The 20,945-nt window shown below is 35.4% G+C and overlaps 1 protein-coding gene across 2 annotated transcripts; it reads right to left on the bottom strand.

The window, feature by feature from the left end:
• Positions 1 to 1,818: 1,818 nt before the first annotated feature.
• LOC145664869 (uncharacterized) lies at positions 1,819 to 14,200 on the bottom strand. 2 transcript variants are annotated; one of them, XM_081731912.1, is made up of 5 exons: positions 12,136 to 14,200; positions 9,004 to 9,230; positions 6,144 to 6,321; positions 4,829 to 4,925; positions 1,819 to 1,945 (listed from the first exon to the last, which is right to left on the bottom strand). In XM_081731912.1, exons 2-5 carry the CDS (start codon positions 9,220 to 9,222, stop codon positions 1,882 to 1,884), a joined length of 558 nt encoding a protein of 185 aa, XP_081588038.1. In that variant the 5' UTR covers positions 9,223 to 9,230; positions 12,136 to 14,200; the 3' UTR covers positions 1,819 to 1,881. The 2 variants fall into 2 exon arrangements, with proteins under 2 accessions (XP_081588038.1, XP_081588037.1); XM_081731911.1 differs by having other exon boundaries at positions 9,004 to 14,200.
• Between the last annotated feature and the right edge of the window lie 6,745 nt (positions 14,201 to 20,945).

Genomic DNA, 20,945 nt, shown 5'->3' with positions numbered 1-20,945 from the left:
GCTTGCCACAAGCATGATATAAGCTTGTCGTGACAAGGATATAAGCTTGTCCCAAGCTTGTTACGACAAGTCTGTAAGCGTATATTAAGGCTGATTCAAGCGACGAAGTTGACAGGCGACAAGCATATTGTAGGCTTGTACTGCAAGATTTTTTCAAGCTTGTCAGTTCAAGCTTATTGCAAACTTGTTACATAAAGCATGCTATAGGCTTGTTACCTCAAGTTTATTTCAAACTTGGTACGTAATGCTTGCTCCAGGCTTGTTACCTCAAGTCTATTTCAAACTTGGGACATAATGCTTGCTACAGGTTTGTTACCTCAAGTTTATTTCAAACTTGGTACATAATGCTTGCTCCAGGCTTGTTACCTCAAGTCTATTTCAAACTTGGTACATAATGCTTGCTACAGGCTTGTCACCTCAAGCTTATTTCAAGCTGTTCACTTCAAGTTTAGCACATGCTTAATATGTCTCGTTTATTGCAGGCTTATCAGTGCAGCTTATCCCCTATATATAAAGTAATATATATAGGGGAAACCATACCATACTTACTATTAATAGTAAACATAGTAGTAGGCTATGGTTTCTGCAATATTTTTAAAAGAATGCCAATAAAGTGGTGGCAATATCCAAACACCCTCAGATGACAAAAGAACACACACCATCATTTATGTAACTTACACACTGAACATTATACTAATCTTCACATCAAACATTATACATGACGCCAACCAGATGGATCATTTTCTCACGTGCAGAAATAAATCTGTATCAAGATTGACACTACTGGACCTCACTTCAAACCTTATACAAAATGAAATCAAGCTTATATAGACAACAATTCTGCAAAAATAAACGTAAAGGTGAGGACGAAAGAACTGTTAAACCTACATAAGCAATGTTCTGAAAAAGAATAGTTGAGTTCGGTCAAAATGAAAGCAAAATATATATATACTTTCACAATCTGTATTATGCTTCTTTCCTTCGTCCATTATGCGTCTTTGCAGCACTAGGTTTATTTCTGTTGAGTAACATTATTGAGATATCATGTTAAATTATAAATCCATGTCTCACACAACATTGGTGTTGAATATATACCCCATACTCCAGTCTATTGAGATTAGTATCTTATCTCAATATAGAAAGCAACACTTTTCCTGAGTTCCTTGGTGAATCAGCATCCAATTAGTTTACCATTAACCACAGTTTGATGCTGAAGTTCAGCGTCCCGTTTGAGCACGAAGCTTCATATGAGACACTGACCTGTAGAATCCGCAGTAATGCGTTCAGTGTTTGTAAGGTCTTCCACTGAGAATGAACCACGACCCTAGGCGCAGCAAAGACGTACACCACTAGACAAACGTCAAGGGCTAAGCAAACTTTTAAATTATCAGATTTCAGGAAAGAAATATAAATTAAATCCTAGAACCACTGCTACACAGGGTGCGAAATACTGAGGATGGCCATTCCCACACTTCAAAATTTTGGAAGAAAATTCATCCTCAATAATTTACTGGCGAGATATGGTGACACTGACACTGTCAGAAGTATACAAACTATTTACAGTAAATCTGTGCAGTTAGTGGACAACCTAGTAGTTAAACATTATCCCTAACCTTACATAATTCAATAATTTTGGATGTTCAATATATGAAATTTTCATTTCAAAACTTTCCAGTGCATTTTATTTACTTATTTATCTACTCCTATCTCTCCCGATCATAACTGTTATTATTTCGCATCCTGCTGCTACATAATTGAAATAAATTATCCCTACATTCTACGCAATAACTGATATAAGGTTTCATGAAAACAATCAGCTTGTATTACAATGTTATTTATTGAACTTATTTACATTTTTTGTATTATTTCTAACTTACTTCCTTAATTGGTTTCCTCAACTTCAACGGTGTCACCTTCCACTACAGGTTTTGAATTTCTTCGTTCTCTGCAAAATAACGATCATAAATACGTACTGAAAAACATGTAATTGATTGCACAGTTAAAAGAAAACATTCATATTGTTTACCTTATAAATACGCTTTCATTAAAATACATTATTATTCTTTGAAGTAAGTGCCACACAAGGCAACAGAGTCTGGCACTCGTTTCTCAGATCTGGTGATCCATGGGTTGGAAGCACTCCAAATATGATCTCTATAGCATTACGGTATAATTCTTATAGTGAATTTATATTTCCTAATCGAGCTCACCTATTCAGATGTAGATTTGCAGTGTGACACTTCATATTCAAAGTATCTTGACTGTCAAATACAATATAATTCATATTCCCATACTGAAAATTAATAAAGTAATTTTAAACACTACTATATACAAACTTTACGCAAACACTATTTCGGTTCAGCGGAATCCCTTATATTCTACATTTTACGTTTTACAGCCTTATTCGATTAAATTTTGACGATCACTCATAAGAAACACTTGAAAGGAAAGAATCGCGTTTGTTACAATTACAACATACTCTCCCATAGTCTGATATTTAGTCGTCCCGGGATCGCACGGACATGTCTGGGTCATACAGGGTCAGGGCTCTGACTACTTCGTGATCACGAGTCACGAAGTATGTGACCCGTTTCATCACTGGTACCACTGCATGGTATTTATTCACTTTACCTATTTCAATATTCTAGTGCCAGTAAATTTTCAGTAGAAGTTTTTTCCTAGCTGAAAACGTGCGTTGTTCTGTGAGAGCATCAATTGAGATAAATCCAGAAAATGTCATATTGACTCACTCGGTACTGTTGTATAAGTACGGCGTTACGAAAAACAAACGAAGTGATCACTGATATAAGAAATCACTGAGGGATGGAAGAACAAATATTTACGTATTTCTTTAATTTTCTCTCCATACCTTGTATGAAATGCAATCTGATCTCACGATTCACAGGAAAGATAGGCCATAAGTGTGTGAACCTATATACCTTGTATTCTTCACGGAGCAACACAAATGATAGATGATGACCTACAAGGCGTTATCCTGCGTAATGTACAACAGAACGCATGGGAAAGTGTAGTTCGCAATTTACAGGAAAAGAGTAAGAATTTACTAAAATAGGTACCGTGTACACGGACAACTTCGTACCATTTTGCAACGAGTTTGGAACATACCTTAGAGGTTCAATGAAATATTTCTCTTTAAAAATATATAAAAAAAAGTTACTGGTGACTAATACGTAAGGAGGTGTTGAGCAACAATTCTCTGGATTTATTTGTGACAGTAAAACAAACGGATTTCAATCCTGAGCCTTACAGCGGAGGAATACATCTTTGCAACGTTTCATTCTTTCAAAACACAAGAATCACTGATAGGAAGACATGCATATTGCCTTCATCATACGTATCAAATGAAGAAGGGATGACTCATTACCGTAACTATAACACTAACTTTATTTGACCCATATTCATGGAACGTCGTGTCGGAATCATTAGCGTCGTTTCACAATTCATTATAGAGAAGTAATAAATACTCCTGCGACCTATCGACCTAGTTCTTTATATCCCATCTTTGAAAGCAGAAACATTTCTCAGTGTACATGGCACAAAGCAGGCAAATCACTTCATTTACTTCAATCCAGTCAAATTCTGAATGCATTTTAAGACCTATGTCTCCCTATTTATTTTCCTGGTAATTTGTTATTGAGTGTTTACGCATACGCATACTTTGGCGTGCTCCATCCTATTGAAATCTTTTTGTCTTTGGGGAAAAACTACTCTTACTTTTTATTTAAATTTATTTTTATTACTGCCACTGCTGAATTAAGTCTTTATCTTGTGGATAAAACATTAACCTTTGTTTCTTGTTCAATTTTGGTATTGATTACTTCTTTTTCATACTGAATGAAGTCTTATCTTCCGGGAAACTCGGGAATGTCTTTGTAAGAGAGAAATGTGCATTAACTATTATTTTGTCTCTTAACAAAATTTTCTAACTGCTGAAGTCTTTATCTTCTAGGAAAAAAAACTGTTTCTTGATTAGTTTTAATGTTATTTTACTTCTTTTCTATCTCCTGAATGAAACCTTATCTTTTGAGAAGGAAAAAAAACTACAATACCATTCTGTATCTTAATTAATTATAGTGCTTTATTGCTTGTTTCTATACTAAACGAAATAATCTTATCGTCTGAAAGATTCTGCAATTGCATATTTCTCTATTACAATGGCATTGCAGAGTTTTCCAGAATGTAAGATGGTTTCATTTAGTATATAAAAGAAGTAATTAACTCTAATCAATCAAGAAAGAGGGTGGTATTGTAGTTTTTCTCTCAAGAGATGAGTTCGTTCAGTAGATAGAAAAGATGTAAAATAACACTAAAATTAGTCAAGACAAAAAGAGGTTAGTTGCTTTCTGTTTTTCATGCAGCAGGTAGGAAATGTTTTTAGAAGGCAAACATAACAGAAAGTGCCTATCTCTCTATTACTGTGACATCGCAGTTTTCAAAAAATGAAATTTCCTTCAGTATTAACCAACACCAAAATTAATCAAGGAATAAACGTTAGTCTTAAAAAAATTCATCAGCAGATAGGAGTAATCAAAAAATAAAATTAAACTAACAGAGGTACTTTCTTCCAGAAGACAAGAAAATAAAAATGTAAACAGTAATGAATCTCGATTTAAGTTCAAATTTCCACCCTCCGAGGAAAGTAACAGGCAAGTTGCTAAATTATAAGGGATAATAAAATAATAAGTATATACAAGGTAAACATTTTATCTCATTTCACTAAGTTGCAGATCCCTAGCTTATTTAGTGATGGTAAGAACTTTCCGATCTCTCTCGTGATTGTAAGGAAAATAGGTAAAACTATACTTACCTACGCAGTAGTCTAGGCTTCGCCTGCTGCAGCCAAAGACCCAATACTTCCTTCACCGTTTCTTCTGTTGCGTCGGTGTACATCTTACGAACAGCAGCTGAAAAGAAAGATAGAATTTCAAGCAAATACTAGCGATTTTTATTCTTAAAAAAAAAGTCATTTGAAATAAATTTCCCTCTTAAATAGCTTTACGGAATTATGGTATGGTTTGTAAACGTGGATACCTAGAGCTGAAACTAATTCCTATATTATTTTTCAAGTCACTTAAGCTAGGCCCCTATTTCGTGATTTTTATGTAAGGGTACTATAGAAAGTTATCTTTCACCACACTTTTGGTATATTATATAATGGAAAAGTTACATTTTTATATACAAGTGTAACAAGACTTTCTTCCGGTGCCTTAGTGGTGATATGGTTTTGAGTCAACGTTTCAAGTCACCTTAAATAACACTACAAAAAAAAACATTAGGTTTTGGCTAACTTCGTTGTCACGAAAAATTGAAAGACGAAGACGACAGAAAGACGAAAGTTTGACTATTCGCCGACTTGAAAGCCTTCAACTTTTCTCTTTTTATACTGGAATTATGGTAACTTCGAAAGCTATATTCTTCTAGTGTTTTATCTGCGTTCTAGTGTTAGACAAAGAGCTCTGAAATTTTGCACCTTTAAAATATCGACAGGGGACACAGTTTGGCAATACTACCAGACTAACAGTGTTGCCAACCCAACAAAGTTATATTCTTTCAAAGTTACATTCGTGTGGTAGACAGTATCAAATTTACAGGTATACACGAAAAGTCTGGTGCAAAATTATACTTCACATAGTGATTCCTACACTGTACTTCAATTTAAATTCGTTGACACTATTGACTTTATTTAGCCCTGGAATCATTCATACCTTGGAATTTTATTTGGTTTTAGGTTTTCCGTACACCTTACAAATTATTTTTGAATGCTTTTTCAAGCAAAGATTTGTTTAAATGTGTACTTTACCAGTAAAGCTTTGTTTACAACATAGTGTTGGATTAGTTATTGAATTTCCTATATATTCTACACAGATTTTATATTCACCCAGTAAGGGTGAACACATTTACATATTATACTACTTGACAGTAAAAGCATACTAAAATACTCAAAGCATACTTTATTCATGAAGAATTACTTCTGATTGCTTGGGACATACTAATATGAGAACACACGTCCAGTACGAGAGAAGTAAAACTTAGTAATTAGCAAACTGGAATTTTGTATGGTTACTAGCATAAATAAATAAATGAAGTTAAATATTTCAGCACAACTTTTCAAATCAACTTACTGTGGATCTTTTTTACACATTTGGGTGGACCGAAAGGTGTGCTTTTTTGCTTCATGATCTTTGGTTTCCTGCCAGAGTAGGAGAATTCCATTGCGAGCTTGTCGCACAAAGTTCTTCTTATTGCATTGTGAGCGAAACCTTTTAAATCCTTACCACCAATTGACAGTAATACTTTTACCTGAAAAAAAGGAAATTATTTAGATCTAATGCATGCTGAAATCGAAAAGAAAAACAATATATATAAGGGTCCGTATTGTTGTTTTTTTACCAGTGGAGAAAAAATAACGAAGCATGAATGAAACTAGATTAATTTTTAAATACCGTAATGTGAACTGTGAAAAAAAAGGGCGTGGAGTTCTGAGTTTCATGGAAGGCCGTATCAAATGGGCTACGTGACTAACAAAAACTATTTGCCTGGGATTTATTTTGTAACTTTCAGCTTTATATCGGAATTCGGTTATTTAAAAGGACCATTGTCCGTTTGAATTAGAGTGTGTGTGTGTGTGTGTATGTATGTATATGGAAATTACATACACTTCCAAAAGTAACAAGAAACAGTGGGTTAATCAGTGCTGCCAACAAGTAGTGTCAGAAAATAGGTAAATGACGCACAGAAACTAGCTAAAAATGGTTCAACTTACCTTAAATTATAGGTAACAGAATTTAGGAACAAAGAAAGTAAAAATTTGGTACTTTTTGTCTACTAGTTTACAAAGATGTTCTAATATTATTTATCTTTTGATATCCTCAAATCAAACAGTTTCACAATATAATTTGTTCCTTCATTGACAAGAAGTAATAAAATCTCTTTAATTATTTTCAACTTCAAATGTTGGGTATGTCTTGATAACACTATTGATCTATCACAAAAATATATACATACACATGCACGCATCTTAACAAGAAAAACCCAACCCAAACTAAAAATACACTAGAAACTAATCAAACAACTGACTATGGAGAAACCAGATTCAGTAATCCCAATTTACCGTGACGGATAGGTGAGACTGATAAAAGATATCTAACCTACTGTGACAATGTAAGTGCTGTTGTAAACAGAAGAATTAGAAAAATACCAAGATAAACTACTTTTTTTTAGGTTTTTCATATGTTCTAAACAAAAAATTGACTGCAAAAGATTTAATTGCCGCCTAAGTGACTATATTAGCAAGTATGAATGGCAAGTTGATCAAAATTCAGCGGCGGCTGGTACTATATGTTGCATGGTTGTGCAACCGGATATTTTTTTAATACTAAAACTATTTTTAAGTATTAATGTAGTGTATCAGTAAAAAATAAACCTCTGCTCTTGAGCGCAAAAACAGTATTGATGCATTTCTGAAAAAAGTAAATTAAAAAAAAAAACGGAAAGAAAGAGAAAGATTTACATTTCCGGTGGCAGCGAACGTTGCCACTGGAAGCAGTAATATCGAGCATATGGCAGCAAGCTCCTATCTGTTAACATGGGGAAGTGGATTTATTCTTGCATCGCTCCTATCTTCCCGTATAGCTTTCTTGCGGTTGCCTTTCTTCCGCAACTGGTCAGCTTCTGTAATAGTTACAAATTTCTCCGCTTAGCAGCGCTTGACTCAATTCATAGGGTGAGGGAGATACAGACGCTTGGAAAAAAGAAGTTATTCACAAAACAAACTCGCAAAGAACAAATATAAGTCTGGTGGTAGCAGGGACGAATCCAAGCTGAAAGTTTGGGGGGCGGTCGTTCAAAGTCAATAGATTTTATTTAACATTTATAATACAAAAGTGAAAATTCTTGGGATAAGATTTATTTTTTTAAAAACCCTATTCTGGGGGGGGGGGATCGATCGAGTCTCGAAGAAGAAAATATCTTACTACTGGTCTAATTCCTAGCTCTGTCATTCGTGCACATGATTCTGTGTTCGATTTCCGGCGGACAGCATAAATTAATATCAAATCATTCCCTTCCAATACTCATCTGTCTTCTTTAGCCTAATTTGCTGGAATGTTAAACTTTTTTTTCATTTTCGAAGGAAAACATCTTAGATTTCATGCTTCTTTACAGACAAAAGTACGTGGTTTCTGAAAATGGACTTTTTGTACCGTATATTTATACAAAGAAATGCTAACAAAATGCATATTGTCGGAGGAGAGAGGTGTTTCTGGACCCTAAAGAAAACAAGGCGGAAAATATTTTGCGGTAGCGATGCTTTCTATTCAGAGAAACTTGGCGAGCAGCATTTCAGATTTCAATAAAGCCATAGAAAATTTGAAGCCCAAAAGATCGAAGAAAGACCTTCCATTCTAAAATAATGCATAGATTATATAATTAAATAATTTTGTTTAACTGCGTGCATGGAATTTTCTTGCTTTTTTTTCTTCTTTTCGGATTAACGCCATCATTCATGGCTTACAGTACATACTATATATTCGATTTATCTCGTGTTCAATAACATGAGTGTAGAGGTTTTGTATATAAATAGTGTATAAACGTACATTGATAGTGGTTGTTTGAAAAAAAGGAAATAGCTTATATATTAAATCAGTATTAGAGAAACAATTTAATCAATAATATATAAATACAGCTTAAAAGATTTTCCTCTTCATATTTCCTGAATATTTTTGGGGGGGAGGGGAACACTTGCGCGTACCTACATACCTTTGATATTGAAACATTGCAACCGGTGCTTGTACAGACTACGATCCGCTACTGCCAAAATTATAGTCCATAGCTAATGCACATGATAATGGCTAAATTGGCCAAAATGGAGTTGATGCTAACATTTAGTCAAAAAAGAGATGTTCCAAAAAGACGTAAATTAAAAGATATAACAAAGATTTGAAACCTGCTTCATAACTTGTACAGTTTTGATAGGACACTTACATATTTCTTTCCGAAGTTAGGATCTTCAAGCTTTCTCTCAAATGTTTGAAAATCATCCAACATTCGCAGAGGCAGAAGGCCAAGAATTTCGGATTCTTCGTTTATGGAGTCTGCTTTCACACTCACATCATTACTTAGAAGTGTGTCGACTTTCTTCCCGACGGAAGATACTCTTTCACTAAGGTCAGCTAAAGTAGATTGCATTTGGCCAAATACCATTCTGATATCTGCAATAAATTTTAGGAAATATTGTTTTGAAGGTGTTAATATAACTAGAAAATATACTATTTCACAAATCATTGAAACAATAAAATGTACATTCATGTCCAAAATGATTGTCGCATATCTATAACTGTCTTCTTGTAAGAATATAATTTGATAATGATTTTACAGGATACTTTTAATACCGATACTATGTGTATAATCGAGAAATGTATATTTGTAGAAAATTTTATAGGGAAAGAATTATAAGCACGTAAATTAGAATAAGTAAAACAAATGGACAAGAAAGTTTTATTTTCGCTTTATTATTCTTATTTACTGCTCTTTTGACATGAAATTTGCCACATACATGTCTTTGCCGATTATGCACATACCAACATTATAAGAAATACAGGGCGAATTCGTTATCAAATTTTATTCGTAAAACAACATATTTATAGACATGCGACAATAATTTTGGACATGAGTGTACGTTTGTGGTGGACAAACACCGTGTTCGTGGGTTTTCTCAGGGTCCTATCGTTCCCCTCCACTTTTTTCACTCCATCATTTAATTCATTCTCATCATCACCGTCTCCTTTATGCTGCCCCGCATAACCGTGGGACAAAACTCAAAGATTTTATTTTAATATGATTTCGCTGTTCATTTAATCAGAAATCTAGGGGAAGAAAAGTGGGGAACAATTAGGAAGACGTGTGTAGAAGACCACTACGTTGGAGAATTATGAGCAGGTCATTAGAGTATGACGTCATTCATCAGCACTGCGAAAGGAAAGGGTCGATTGCTCAGAGGTAGAACGTAGCCTTTTGGTGCGACGGATCTTTGGTTCAATCTCCGGCCTCATGAATTTATGATGGACAATATCATATTCGTGAGGGTTTTCCCGTTCTCATGCCACTAATTCCTTCATAATCATTCACTATCATTAGTCATCCGTGTATCTTAACATTAACCCTAGGAAGACTAAACTATAATTGGTCACGTGAAAGACTAAGGGGGGCAATTTTGCTCGCGGTTGTAAATTCCAATTTTAACCCTACTAATGTATTTTAAAGTTATTTAATGGCTGCTACTAATAAATGTGAGTTGTAAAATTATTTTAAGACTTGTGAAATTTTATTTTAATAGGACATATTACAAATATAAGTCCCAGTACAGACTACTACCGCATTTGGTTAGCAGACATGAAGTAGCTTTAAATACATTAGCCTGTGTAGACAAGTTACTATACTAAACCTGAGAGTATTAAGTTTGCTCAATGTATAAAAGTAGATTATGTTAATTTAGTCATCCATTCAAAGAATAGATAAGTTTACAATGATCCTTTTAAAGTAAAACTGTACTTCTCTTAACACTTCTAAGTTGCTAAAAAAGATGTATTTAGTCACCTGCGCTATTAAAAAAAAAACTACCACAATAATGTGTTTTCTAATAAAACTAAATTTAAGTTTAGATTACAGAAGAAAATACAAAAAAATTCAAACGTAAAATTCATTTGTTCGGGCAAAGAGAAAAAGAAAGTGCGGGTAAATTTGACCAACATTCGCCTTTCTATGGTTAAGGACATAACAACGGGGTTATGAAGAACGGGACCTACAGCTTAAAGTGAGATCCGAACCACTACTCAGTTTGCACTCGAGAGATATTGTTCTTCATTTGAACTCGAAACCAGAATCCCTTGATAACAAAGGTGATAAATCCACAGACTCATCATCCACGGAGGTCAACTGATAGAAATACGTTGCAGTGATCTTGCATACTTGTGAATATTTTAGGAGCCACTTAAGAACCAAAAGGGAAAGAACTGCAAAGTGGAATCACTCTACAGTTATACACATTAAATCAATGGACAGTTTTAAAAGACTACATAGTACAGAAGATCTAATTTAGTCAAAGTCAGAAATATAGGCTTAATTTAATTTGCTAATCAATACCAGAAGTGACTAATAGTTCTGGACCATTCATACTATCTTTCTAAATAAAACCTTTATTATTATTATTATTATTAACAAACCAGTCAAACCTAACAGAAATCTCAGTTTCGTCGATCTACTTTCCAATGTTATAAATTTAGACACTTGATCAGCTTCTGTGGAAAAGTTTTGTTGACCGTCCGCTAGTGTGACAGACACTAGAGGCAGTTCGGCGGGAACTCCAAACTTGATAAAATAAAATCACAATTAAAGAGACAAGTTAAAAAAGTATTTTTTCACGAATCCCACCCGCACTCAACTTGTGGACGATCATGCCTCCGACAAGGAAAATTCAAGCTTAACCAATGCTGAAGGAGTAGACTGCTGAATAATTTATGATGTACTGGTAAATCGTTTGCAGAACTAGTTGACCTATGACCTCTAGTTTGAGTGGGTTGAGGTCATTTCTCGAGGTTGCGACTTTGTTCAATCGAATCATCAGCCTCAAATTACCTTTACTCTTAAAAAAAGGGGGCGCAACGGTTACTCTATTTTAATCTAAGGTAAACCTATTTAAATAAAAGAAACCTGGTTTAAAGCAAAAATTCCGGTTTAAGTGAAAAAAAAATTAAAAAAAAAACACGGTTTTTGCCAATCCTGAAAAATAGCATTATTTCTTTATTACATCCGTTCAGATTGCAAATATTTTTCTGAGATTTTAGATTCAGACTTCAGCTGGTAGAAAAAAAGTAAACAAAACCACTAAACTCAATCAAGAGACAAAACTTACTGTTTTTAGAGGATAAAAGATTAAAATGTATGCAGCGAAAAATCCAGTTTTCCTCAAACTTACACCCTCGACTTCTTACCTTACAAACCTCAAACTAATATGCCAACTTATTTTCGCGTAATAATCCATTTTGAGTTATTGTTAATATCTAATAAGTAATTTTTCGAAATTCATCGTTCTTTTACCCTAAACCCAAAAGTCCATACCTGATCGAACCTTTCCTTGCACTTATTGTAAAGCGATGAAATGAGTGATATCATTTAATCTAAGATTGATGAAGTATACCTTAGAATAAGTAATTGTTACCAAATAAAGTCGGACATAAGTATTTATATTCTTCATTTGAACTATTTCAATTTTGCCACCAACCTCCGAATAAATATGGAAAAACATAAGGAACGAAAATAGGCATGATGCATTCTAAAATGAGTGAAATGTCCAGGCTTGCTGTATTTAAATATAATCCGTACCGATTCTTGGGGAAGCCACATTAGTTAAAATTTGTAGTGTATCGGTGAAAGCTAAAACAAGCAAGCTTAGGCAATGTATTAATTCAAAGCAGTTTTCTCCTCGATTGTAGAGATAAAACGTAATTTTCATTACTTTAGCAGACGGCTCTCCAAATTTATATCGATTTTGTTGATTTTTTCACTAGATTTCACTACTTTACAAACGCTTTACGAACCACAGCTGAGCGAGCGGAGGGGATTAGAAGCCCCGTAGGACTCATTTTTTCCTTATCTTTTAAGTTACACATGATTGGCATTGCAGCCATTGTAGACGGTCATTTTCCAAAACTTAACATACAAATACTGGCATTTCGTTCCTTGCTGGTATTCAACCGCCTTCCGCCCTGGCAAATAGCTCCTCCATAATATACTTACTTTCCCATGTATACTAATTTGCACATAGAATTTATTGAGTTTAAAACACTTACATTATCATTTAACTACCTTCACTATTAATATGGGGTTAACTTTAGCAGATGGCTCTACCTAATTAAATAACTTATTTTAATGTGTTTAGACTTAATAAATCGTATCTGGTATATAGAATCCTACGAAATGGGAAATTAAGTATGTTTTGGTGGATCTAATTGACAAGGCGGTAGGCAGATGAATGCAAGCAAGGAATGAGATGGCAGTAAGTACATATGAAGCTTTGGAAAATGACCGTCTGCAATGGTTGCAATGCCAAACGTGTGTAACTTAAAAAGTAGGAAAAAAACGAGCCGTGCGGGGCTTCTATTCCCCTTCGCTCGCTCAGCTATGCTACGTAAAGTGTTATGTAACGGCATATTTTTGGAACTGGCGGGGGGGGGGGCAATATTTTGCTTAAATCTTGTACTTTCTTGCTATATATTCTGTACTTTTTTTTGGTTTAGGTAGGTTAAGTTAGTTTGGGTTAGCTTAGCTTAGGCTGGGTTAAGATACTTGGGCATTACTCGAGCAGACGGTTCTACCAAATGTTCACACATTGCATTTTCCGGTTTCTTTTTGTAGAATATCCACTAAATGAGGAGCTATTGAATAAATCACGAACCAACTTGTGCTAGGTGGCCACCAAAAAAAGCACGAATGTCATTAACCGAGTCAGGGCAGGAGCGCAGTAGGGGGTCCCGAGCGGAGCGAGGGGCTGCGTCCGTAGAGAGCAGGCATGTCAGCGACGGGGAGGATATGCACATAAACGAGGAAAGTGAAAAAATACATAAAATATCCGCAATAATTTTTACATGGTGATTTTACCTGAATTCGTACTTTCTTCCTATATTTTCTGTGTTTTTGATGATTTAGGTAAGGTTTGGTTAGTTTTGTTAGTAATTACAGTTACGTAACACCAACTCATTTCTCCTGTAAACACGGTGATTTTACCTGATTTCGGCCCCCAAGTTCCAAAATTATCTATATGTAACAGTATTATCCTAAATCTAGTGAAAAATGACCACAAAATCGATATAAATATGGTAGAGCCGTCTGTTAAAGTAATGCCTTAACATGTTATCAAGTATTCCACCTATAAATTTTTAATATGGTAAAGCCGTCTGCTGAAGTTAACCCTCTAATTTTTGTACTGATGTTCAGGGGCGCCCGAAAAATTTTTTCTAGGGAGGAGCCCATCTCCATGGATGCTATATTTGCTATATTACGTATACATTTTTGTAAGCCAGAAGGGGGCCCGGGTCCTACCCTGCCCTCCCCTTCGGGCGCCCATTTTGATGTTAATTGTCAAGAGCCATCACTGACATTAAAGAATCCAATGGATAAAAACTGTATACATTATACGGATGAACACATACTAAAAAAAAAAAAAAAAAAAAAAAGTATAAGCATAAAATTCCATCCATATTTCGAAAGTAATGAAGTAACACTAGTGTATAAAATCCTAAAAGCGCTCAGCGCGCCAGTTTAAAACAAAAATCACCTTTTTATTTTGTAACTAAAACTAAATTAGGGCTTACTATTACATTTTATACACAGAGCTTACCTTTGTTTACCTTTTGGAAGAAATCAAGGAATCAAGCGCCAAATATCTAAGACTACTCACCAATCCTACAGATGGCTCCATTTTCTAAACAACCGACAAACGTCAAGCGTTTTGAATCAAGCTTGAAATAGGCTTAGTAGAAAGTTGATAAATTCAAGCTTCTCTTCAAGTTAAAAACAAGCTAAAATAAACGTTGATTGTCGCTTGTCGCATTCAAGCTTCTTTTCAAGTTAAAAACAAGCTAAAATAAACGTTCATTGTCGCTTGTGGCATCAACTGTACATTGCTAAGCCAAAATCAAGGGAAAGCGACCCTTGATTTAAGCTTACATGCTATCTGGGAAGGGGTCACTTCAAAAAAGTGGGGGGATGATGCCGCTCCTAATCGCCGCCCCTGCATGCGTACAATGCAAATGGATGCTACCGTTACAAATTTTAATTGTTTAGAAAAATATGCGTAGTGAACCAGGTGTTGCTGTGTATACCATTAAAAATTAAGAGTGTTATTTAAGCGAAGTCGAAAATAATAACATTATTTATTAACTTTAGAACAAATTATTTTTAACCAGTAAGTAGGAGAAAATAATGACAAATTGAGCGTCTAGTGGGTTTCTTCCATAGCATTTTCTTCTGAATCGAAACCTTTGTCTCGTTTGGGATTTAAATGACGGGTCTGCAATTTTGACCATGGGCTTCCGAAGTTGGAGGGCAGGGTGAGACGCGGTCCCCTTGGCTCACGAAAATGTATACATAATATAGCAAACTACGTATATTAAATACCAGACGTAATATAGCAACCACGGAATGGGCCCTCCCTAGAACATTTTCTTCAGGCGCCCATGATCCTGACTGAGGACCTTTAGCTTTTCTTCACCAGTATTTTGGCATCGAGGGACTAAAATATCCGTTGATTACGAGTAGTGTAAATCAAAGGCGTACACATGCATAAAGAAATTGATTGTACAATTGATAATAATTTAGATCAACTTTAAGTCTAAAAGAAATCGATGAAATATGTGTCACTGTTAATATTAAACAAATTGAAAATAGTTCGGAAAATGTATCGGTAAATATCGGTGTCTGCCGATACCGATATATCGGTACATCCCTACAGTATTAACTGCAGCATGACCTAATTTAATTTTTCGTTCTTATGCAACAATACAACTTTCAAGTTATGAAGGACGGAATCAACTATCAAGTCTAAACCACGACTGGAGCTTGAGTGCTGCGCAATTGGCTAGTACATACTATCGTTATACATAATACGATTCACTCAGTTGCGTAAAATGGAGCAGTTTCTCATTTTACTCGTAGTTTTGACTACCAAGGAGAATATATGTATGCACAGAACCAATGGCGCCGACTTTTCAAAATTTATGTGGGTGCATATCAATGGCGGGACGTATTAGCCTATATGTTTTCAGGGAAGTCTCGATATTTGATTGATTTATTTTTAGATAAAATCTTTTACGAACACTGTTATAGAGTGCTGTGTTGTAAAATATGCCGGTATTACAAAGATAAGTTGGGGCTGCCCTATCTCAGTCGGTAACACAGCTGACTTAAACGCAAGCGAAACGGATTCAAACCCGGGTCCAAACTAAAGATTATTTGTGTGGGTGCTGGAGCCCCGGAGCACCCACATAGTTGGCGCGCATGCACAGAACGATAAAATAAAGCTGTTGCACGGCTATATTAAAATGCATCAACAATACATTAGTATTTTGATACGTGTGTGGAGCCTGTCCCCTTTCAAATTTCGATTCAAAACCAAAATAAATCGTTTGTTATTGATTCCTTTGAAGAAAAAATTAAATATATATTTACAAAATGAAGTTAGTGGCCAACTTCACATTGATCCCTCGTTTAGACTTTCGTATACTATGCATAAGGGTTCACCCACATATTACGTAACGGGGCAAGGTGAGGAGATATTCATTCTTGCGTTATTAAGTGTGATAAGGTTTTTCTTTTATTTTTATTTTCATTCTCAGGTTTATATACACAATCTTTTGAACAAATAGTTTCATTCAGTTCTTTTCTTTTTTATAATAAATAAATACGTCTATTGTTATGGGAAATGGAACATATAGCCTATATCAGATGATTCATGCAGAAGGGATTCGAATACGCTACTAGACATCAACATGATGGTGACGAACCTTGCGTGTATTATAAAGGTAACCAAGAAAGTTCACCCACCAACTTCGAACATCGATATGTCACTTAAGACGTACCTGGAAAATCAAAAATAGTCCCTATCAGCATCGACAACCTAATGCAAACATTCTGGAAGGTCGTCGATTACATCGCGTTAGAGCTTGGTGGGCCGTGAAGCGAAGAAGTTATCAAGTACATTTTGCACATCTACTAGGGATTTGAACTGGCGTCCTCTATGGTGATTATCCAAGGAATAGAACAGGTGATAATCAGACGGTGCAATGTCCTGGGAGTATTGCGGATGCAATAGTGTTTCCCGTCCAAGGCCTAGAATGGTGTCCCGATTCATCCAAGCCACGTGGGGCTTAGTGTTGCCTGTAACAGGAAGACCCCTTTGCGATTCAGAAATGCTGGCTCCAGAGTTCTGGCTTTCTCTTGAACACGCCTCAACTGCTGAGTGTACACAGGTGCATTGGTGCTCTGACCAGCTGGTAGCAGTTCCCGATGCACGATACCACGAACAGACCACCAAACACAGAGAAGGACTTTCTGGTGCAGTGCTGGATTCGGCTGTTTTGGAACCGGTTCATGAGATGCTAACCAATCGTGACGGCGCCGCGGAGCTTCGTACAGGATCCACTTTTCATCACATGTCAAGACCCTGTCGAGGAATGGCTCCTTCCTCAGACGAAACAGCAAAGAAACACGTGCGCGCGTTGGCTTCTGCCCGGAGACAAATCATATGGGATCCACCGAACCAACTTGTAGTGCTTCCCAAGTTGATGGAAGTGCTGCCGAACGGTTTCTCCACTCACACTGAATTTTAGTTCCAATTCGTCACATGTCTGGCCATTGTTCGCTTCAATTGCTACCTGAAGATCTTCATTTTGTGCATGTATTGGTCTTCCGGCATGTGGTGGGGCTTCGAGTGTTTCGTCACCGTCCTTAAATTTGTTAAACAACTGTTGCACTGTCCGCTTAGTCACGACACCATCACCAAAGGTCTGGATACTTTCGTCACTGCTGCATTTGCGTTTGACCCGTTTGAACTCGTACAGGATACACACCCTTATGAAGCTCTGTGGAGGTCACATGTTCACTCTGTCCTTACGCTAGTTCACGGTGTAATTGAACTGCAACACCCAGGTAGTATATACCTACACCAACAACTGACCTTCGTCTTATCTCTATTCGCATTCAATTCACGGTGTGTGGGCCAATAGAACACAGACCTCCATAAAACACGACAGAACCTTTTTGGTTACCTTTATACAATACAATAAAACTCCGTTTTCTGACTATCACCACATTGTATTTACGGCAATGAAACTTTTCTGGAATCAGTTGTTAGCGATCTTAACCACCACTTATAAATGCCCTTGCGTTCCCACTCGCATCGCTATTTCTGAGAATATGATTTAAAACTTTTGATTTGAGTCATTACCTATTATATTCTTCTAAAGAGTTTCGCATGTGAAACAAGAAACCTGTTCGTGAAATAATATTTGCCACGATCCACGATTTGCAGAGCAAAAGGAGATATTAAAAACAAAATTTGTCGGATATTCACCTCGTACTGAATTTTTTCTCTTTGGATTTGCGTTTTCCTGGAGAAATCGAGTTTATTCCCATTTGGCACTGGTTTAGGACAAGAATAATTTGAAAAGGGTTAAACTGAAGTCCATAGTCCAAAGTAGATACATGAAAGCTTGTTCAGAATCAAGACACTTCTGATTTTCCACGTGCGCAGTCATGCCTAATTTATAGTGGACAAGGAAGAGAACTTCATTGTATTGTCGACAATGGCGAACTTCAAAATACCAGAAGAATCCTACATCCTGGAAGAAGGGGTTGATGTTAGTTCTTTAGATTCTGTTTCACCTACATCTTCCGGCAGTACTTCCTCCTTGCCAATCATCGGTGACCTAAAACAATCTCCTTGGGAAAACGACAGTATGCAATTCCAAAGAATTAAGACTGATTAATTAAACAACCTTATAGGATTAAAATAATATTACTGTACTACCATGTTCTAATACTTTGATTTGTTGACGAAAAACATTACAAATTTATTCAGGATACAAGCATGTTTTAATAAAAAGTTCTGTCATTAAAATTGCTTTTTTGTTGTAATAACCCAACAAAATACGCAAGCAAAATTTACAAAAAGAATTAAAGTAAAGAGACAAAAAATCAAAGAGTTTTACGTGACAAGAGGAGTTCAGCATTTCGTTAGGAAGTGTGACAAGCGGAAGGAGGTAAAAATTGGTAAAAAAAAAAAAAAGCGTTACGTAATATGTGAACGGCCCCTAAGGTCGGAAGTTGGCGTTGTTTGTCTGTTGACAGGTATCAGAGCAAAAATGGCAAGAGATATCGAAATGCGAGTTTTTGCAATCGATTCACCACCCAAAGAATAGTCTCTGCCGTTAACTCTATCCAAACCGGAATCGGTTGGAATTAGCCACTTCCAGTTTCAACGTTTATCGTCATAGAACGAAAACGGTAACAGGTAGGCAAAAGCGTTTTTTTTTTTTTTTTTTTTTTTTTGTAAATGATTAAGCGTCTCAGGACAACATATCATGACTATCCACAACACACTACCGAAACCAAAAGTGACTAAAATATACTATTACTTAGGTTTCAATACTGAATTCCATAGACCAAAACAGTAAATGCTATCAAGATGCGGCTTTGGCAATTGATTTAGCGTCTCAAGAATAGGTTTGATCTCCTCCCTTACGCCTCTATTCAAACCGGAAGTATTTGAAATAAACGATTTTTAGTTTTAACCTTTATAGCCATAGAACAAAAAGAGTGACAGCGACTAATGGCTTTTTGATATGAATCCAGTGTCCAAGAACAAATTCTTTGATCTCTATTGCAACCAATACTTATAGATGCATTACTTCATGTTCGAGTATTGTATTCACATAGTTTGGAAGTTTTAGTTCCACACTGTGAAACAATACTCAGTGGTTGTCAAATTTCGATTCAAAGCTCAAGGCAATCGTTAGTTCTTCTTTTGCTATTGATTATTTTGAAGAAAAAATTGTTTCGAAAAAAGATAAAGATATATTTTTTAAAATAAAGTTTGTGTTCAAGTTAAAGCTTGGCCTCACTTTCTAATTTCGATTTAAAACCCAAGCCTATCTTTATACTTTTAAATATATTTAAATATGATGTCTATATAAATTATCTATATATTACGTCTAAATTTATCTTTATATTTTTCAAACAGACGGTGGTTTTGGATTTTGAACCCTTCGAGTCGAGACAGCATTTTCTCGATACGATTAGAGACAGACTTAAATTTCGATTCGTTTCATGCGCGCCCCTAGTTTTGATTCGAATTTTGAAAATAGGGAGCAGTGTGAATTTCCTTTTTTTAAATATCTCCTTTTTGCTTTTTGAAATAAGCTATTATTTATTCAAAACAATCAATCAAAAACAGAAAACAAATGGTTGATCTTGGCTTGGAATCGAAATTTAGAAGGGAGGGACAATTTCACACACCTACATCTGACGTATTCTAATTGTTTTGAGTACTTTAACATATTTTAATGTGTTACAAAATTGGCACTGCATATTAATTTTTATCGTATTCTTCAACCGTTGCCAAACTACTTCTGTTAACTACCGAAAGTTTGTTTCGAAAATGTTATTGTTGGATAGCATTACGGCATAAATAATGTAGTCAGTTTCTACAATGCTGTTGTTGTATTATCGTTATTTCACAATGAGGAATCAGCACATTTGTAACAGCACACGATATGAAGAAGTATCATAATTTTAGTTAATTCGAGAAATAAGACGCATTCTAATTTTTAATTATTGAAATGGTGATAAAATGTGTGTCTTATATTAGAACCAATACGGTATTTGGGTTTTCATAATGCGATCTTGAGTTGTATACGATGAAAAAGCAAAGGTCATATAGAGAACGTCACTTGTTTTCCGTATTTAATAACAAAGTTATCTAATTGTTGACAGCACACAAATTCGATTATCATGGGTTCAAACTGTTAAGAACCACAGTAACTCAGTGGTAGAAATCCCACTTTGAAGTACCAAGTGTCATCAGGAGTTTGATACTATACAGTGTGTTTGAGCATTGTTTCTAGAATGCGAGAACAAGTCTATATGAGATGTGTGGCTACATGCTTACATGGATCATAATTAGGACTGTGCGATATTTCGATCCATCCATAAGATTTTCGAATATCTAAATATGAATACCGAAAAATTCGAGAATCGATGTTTTCGGTTTTTGATATTTTTTTATATTTAATATTTTCGGTTTTTGATATTTTCTATATTTAATATTTTCGATTTTTGATATTTCAATATTTGCGTTTTTTCCTTTTTCTTAT

Source organism: Thermobia domestica, chromosome 11 (genome assembly GCF_964235325.1).
Source record: "Thermobia domestica chromosome 11, izTheDome1.hap1.1, whole genome shotgun sequence".
In the NCBI taxonomy this organism is placed as follows: Eukaryota; Metazoa; Arthropoda; class Insecta; order Zygentoma; family Lepismatidae; genus Thermobia; species Thermobia domestica.
The sequence above is the reverse complement of the archived record's forward strand: the minus strand, read 5'-3'. Positions and strand labels throughout refer to the sequence as shown.

Excerpts from the sequence above, each read along its gene's own strand:
- LOC145664869 (XM_081731911.1), bottom strand. The coding sequence starts at position 9,327 with ATGAATGTACATTTTATTGTTTCAATGATTTGTGAAATAGTATATTTT. Across the intron at positions 6,322-9,003 it reads CTAACTTCGGAAAGAAATAT|GTAAAAGTATTACTGTCAAT; the intron begins GTAAGTGTCCTA and ends CCTTTTTTTCAG. Across the intron at positions 4,926-6,143 it reads ATGTGTAAAAAAGATCCACA|CTGCTGTTCGTAAGATGTAC; the intron begins GTAAGTTGATTT and ends CTTTCTTTTCAG.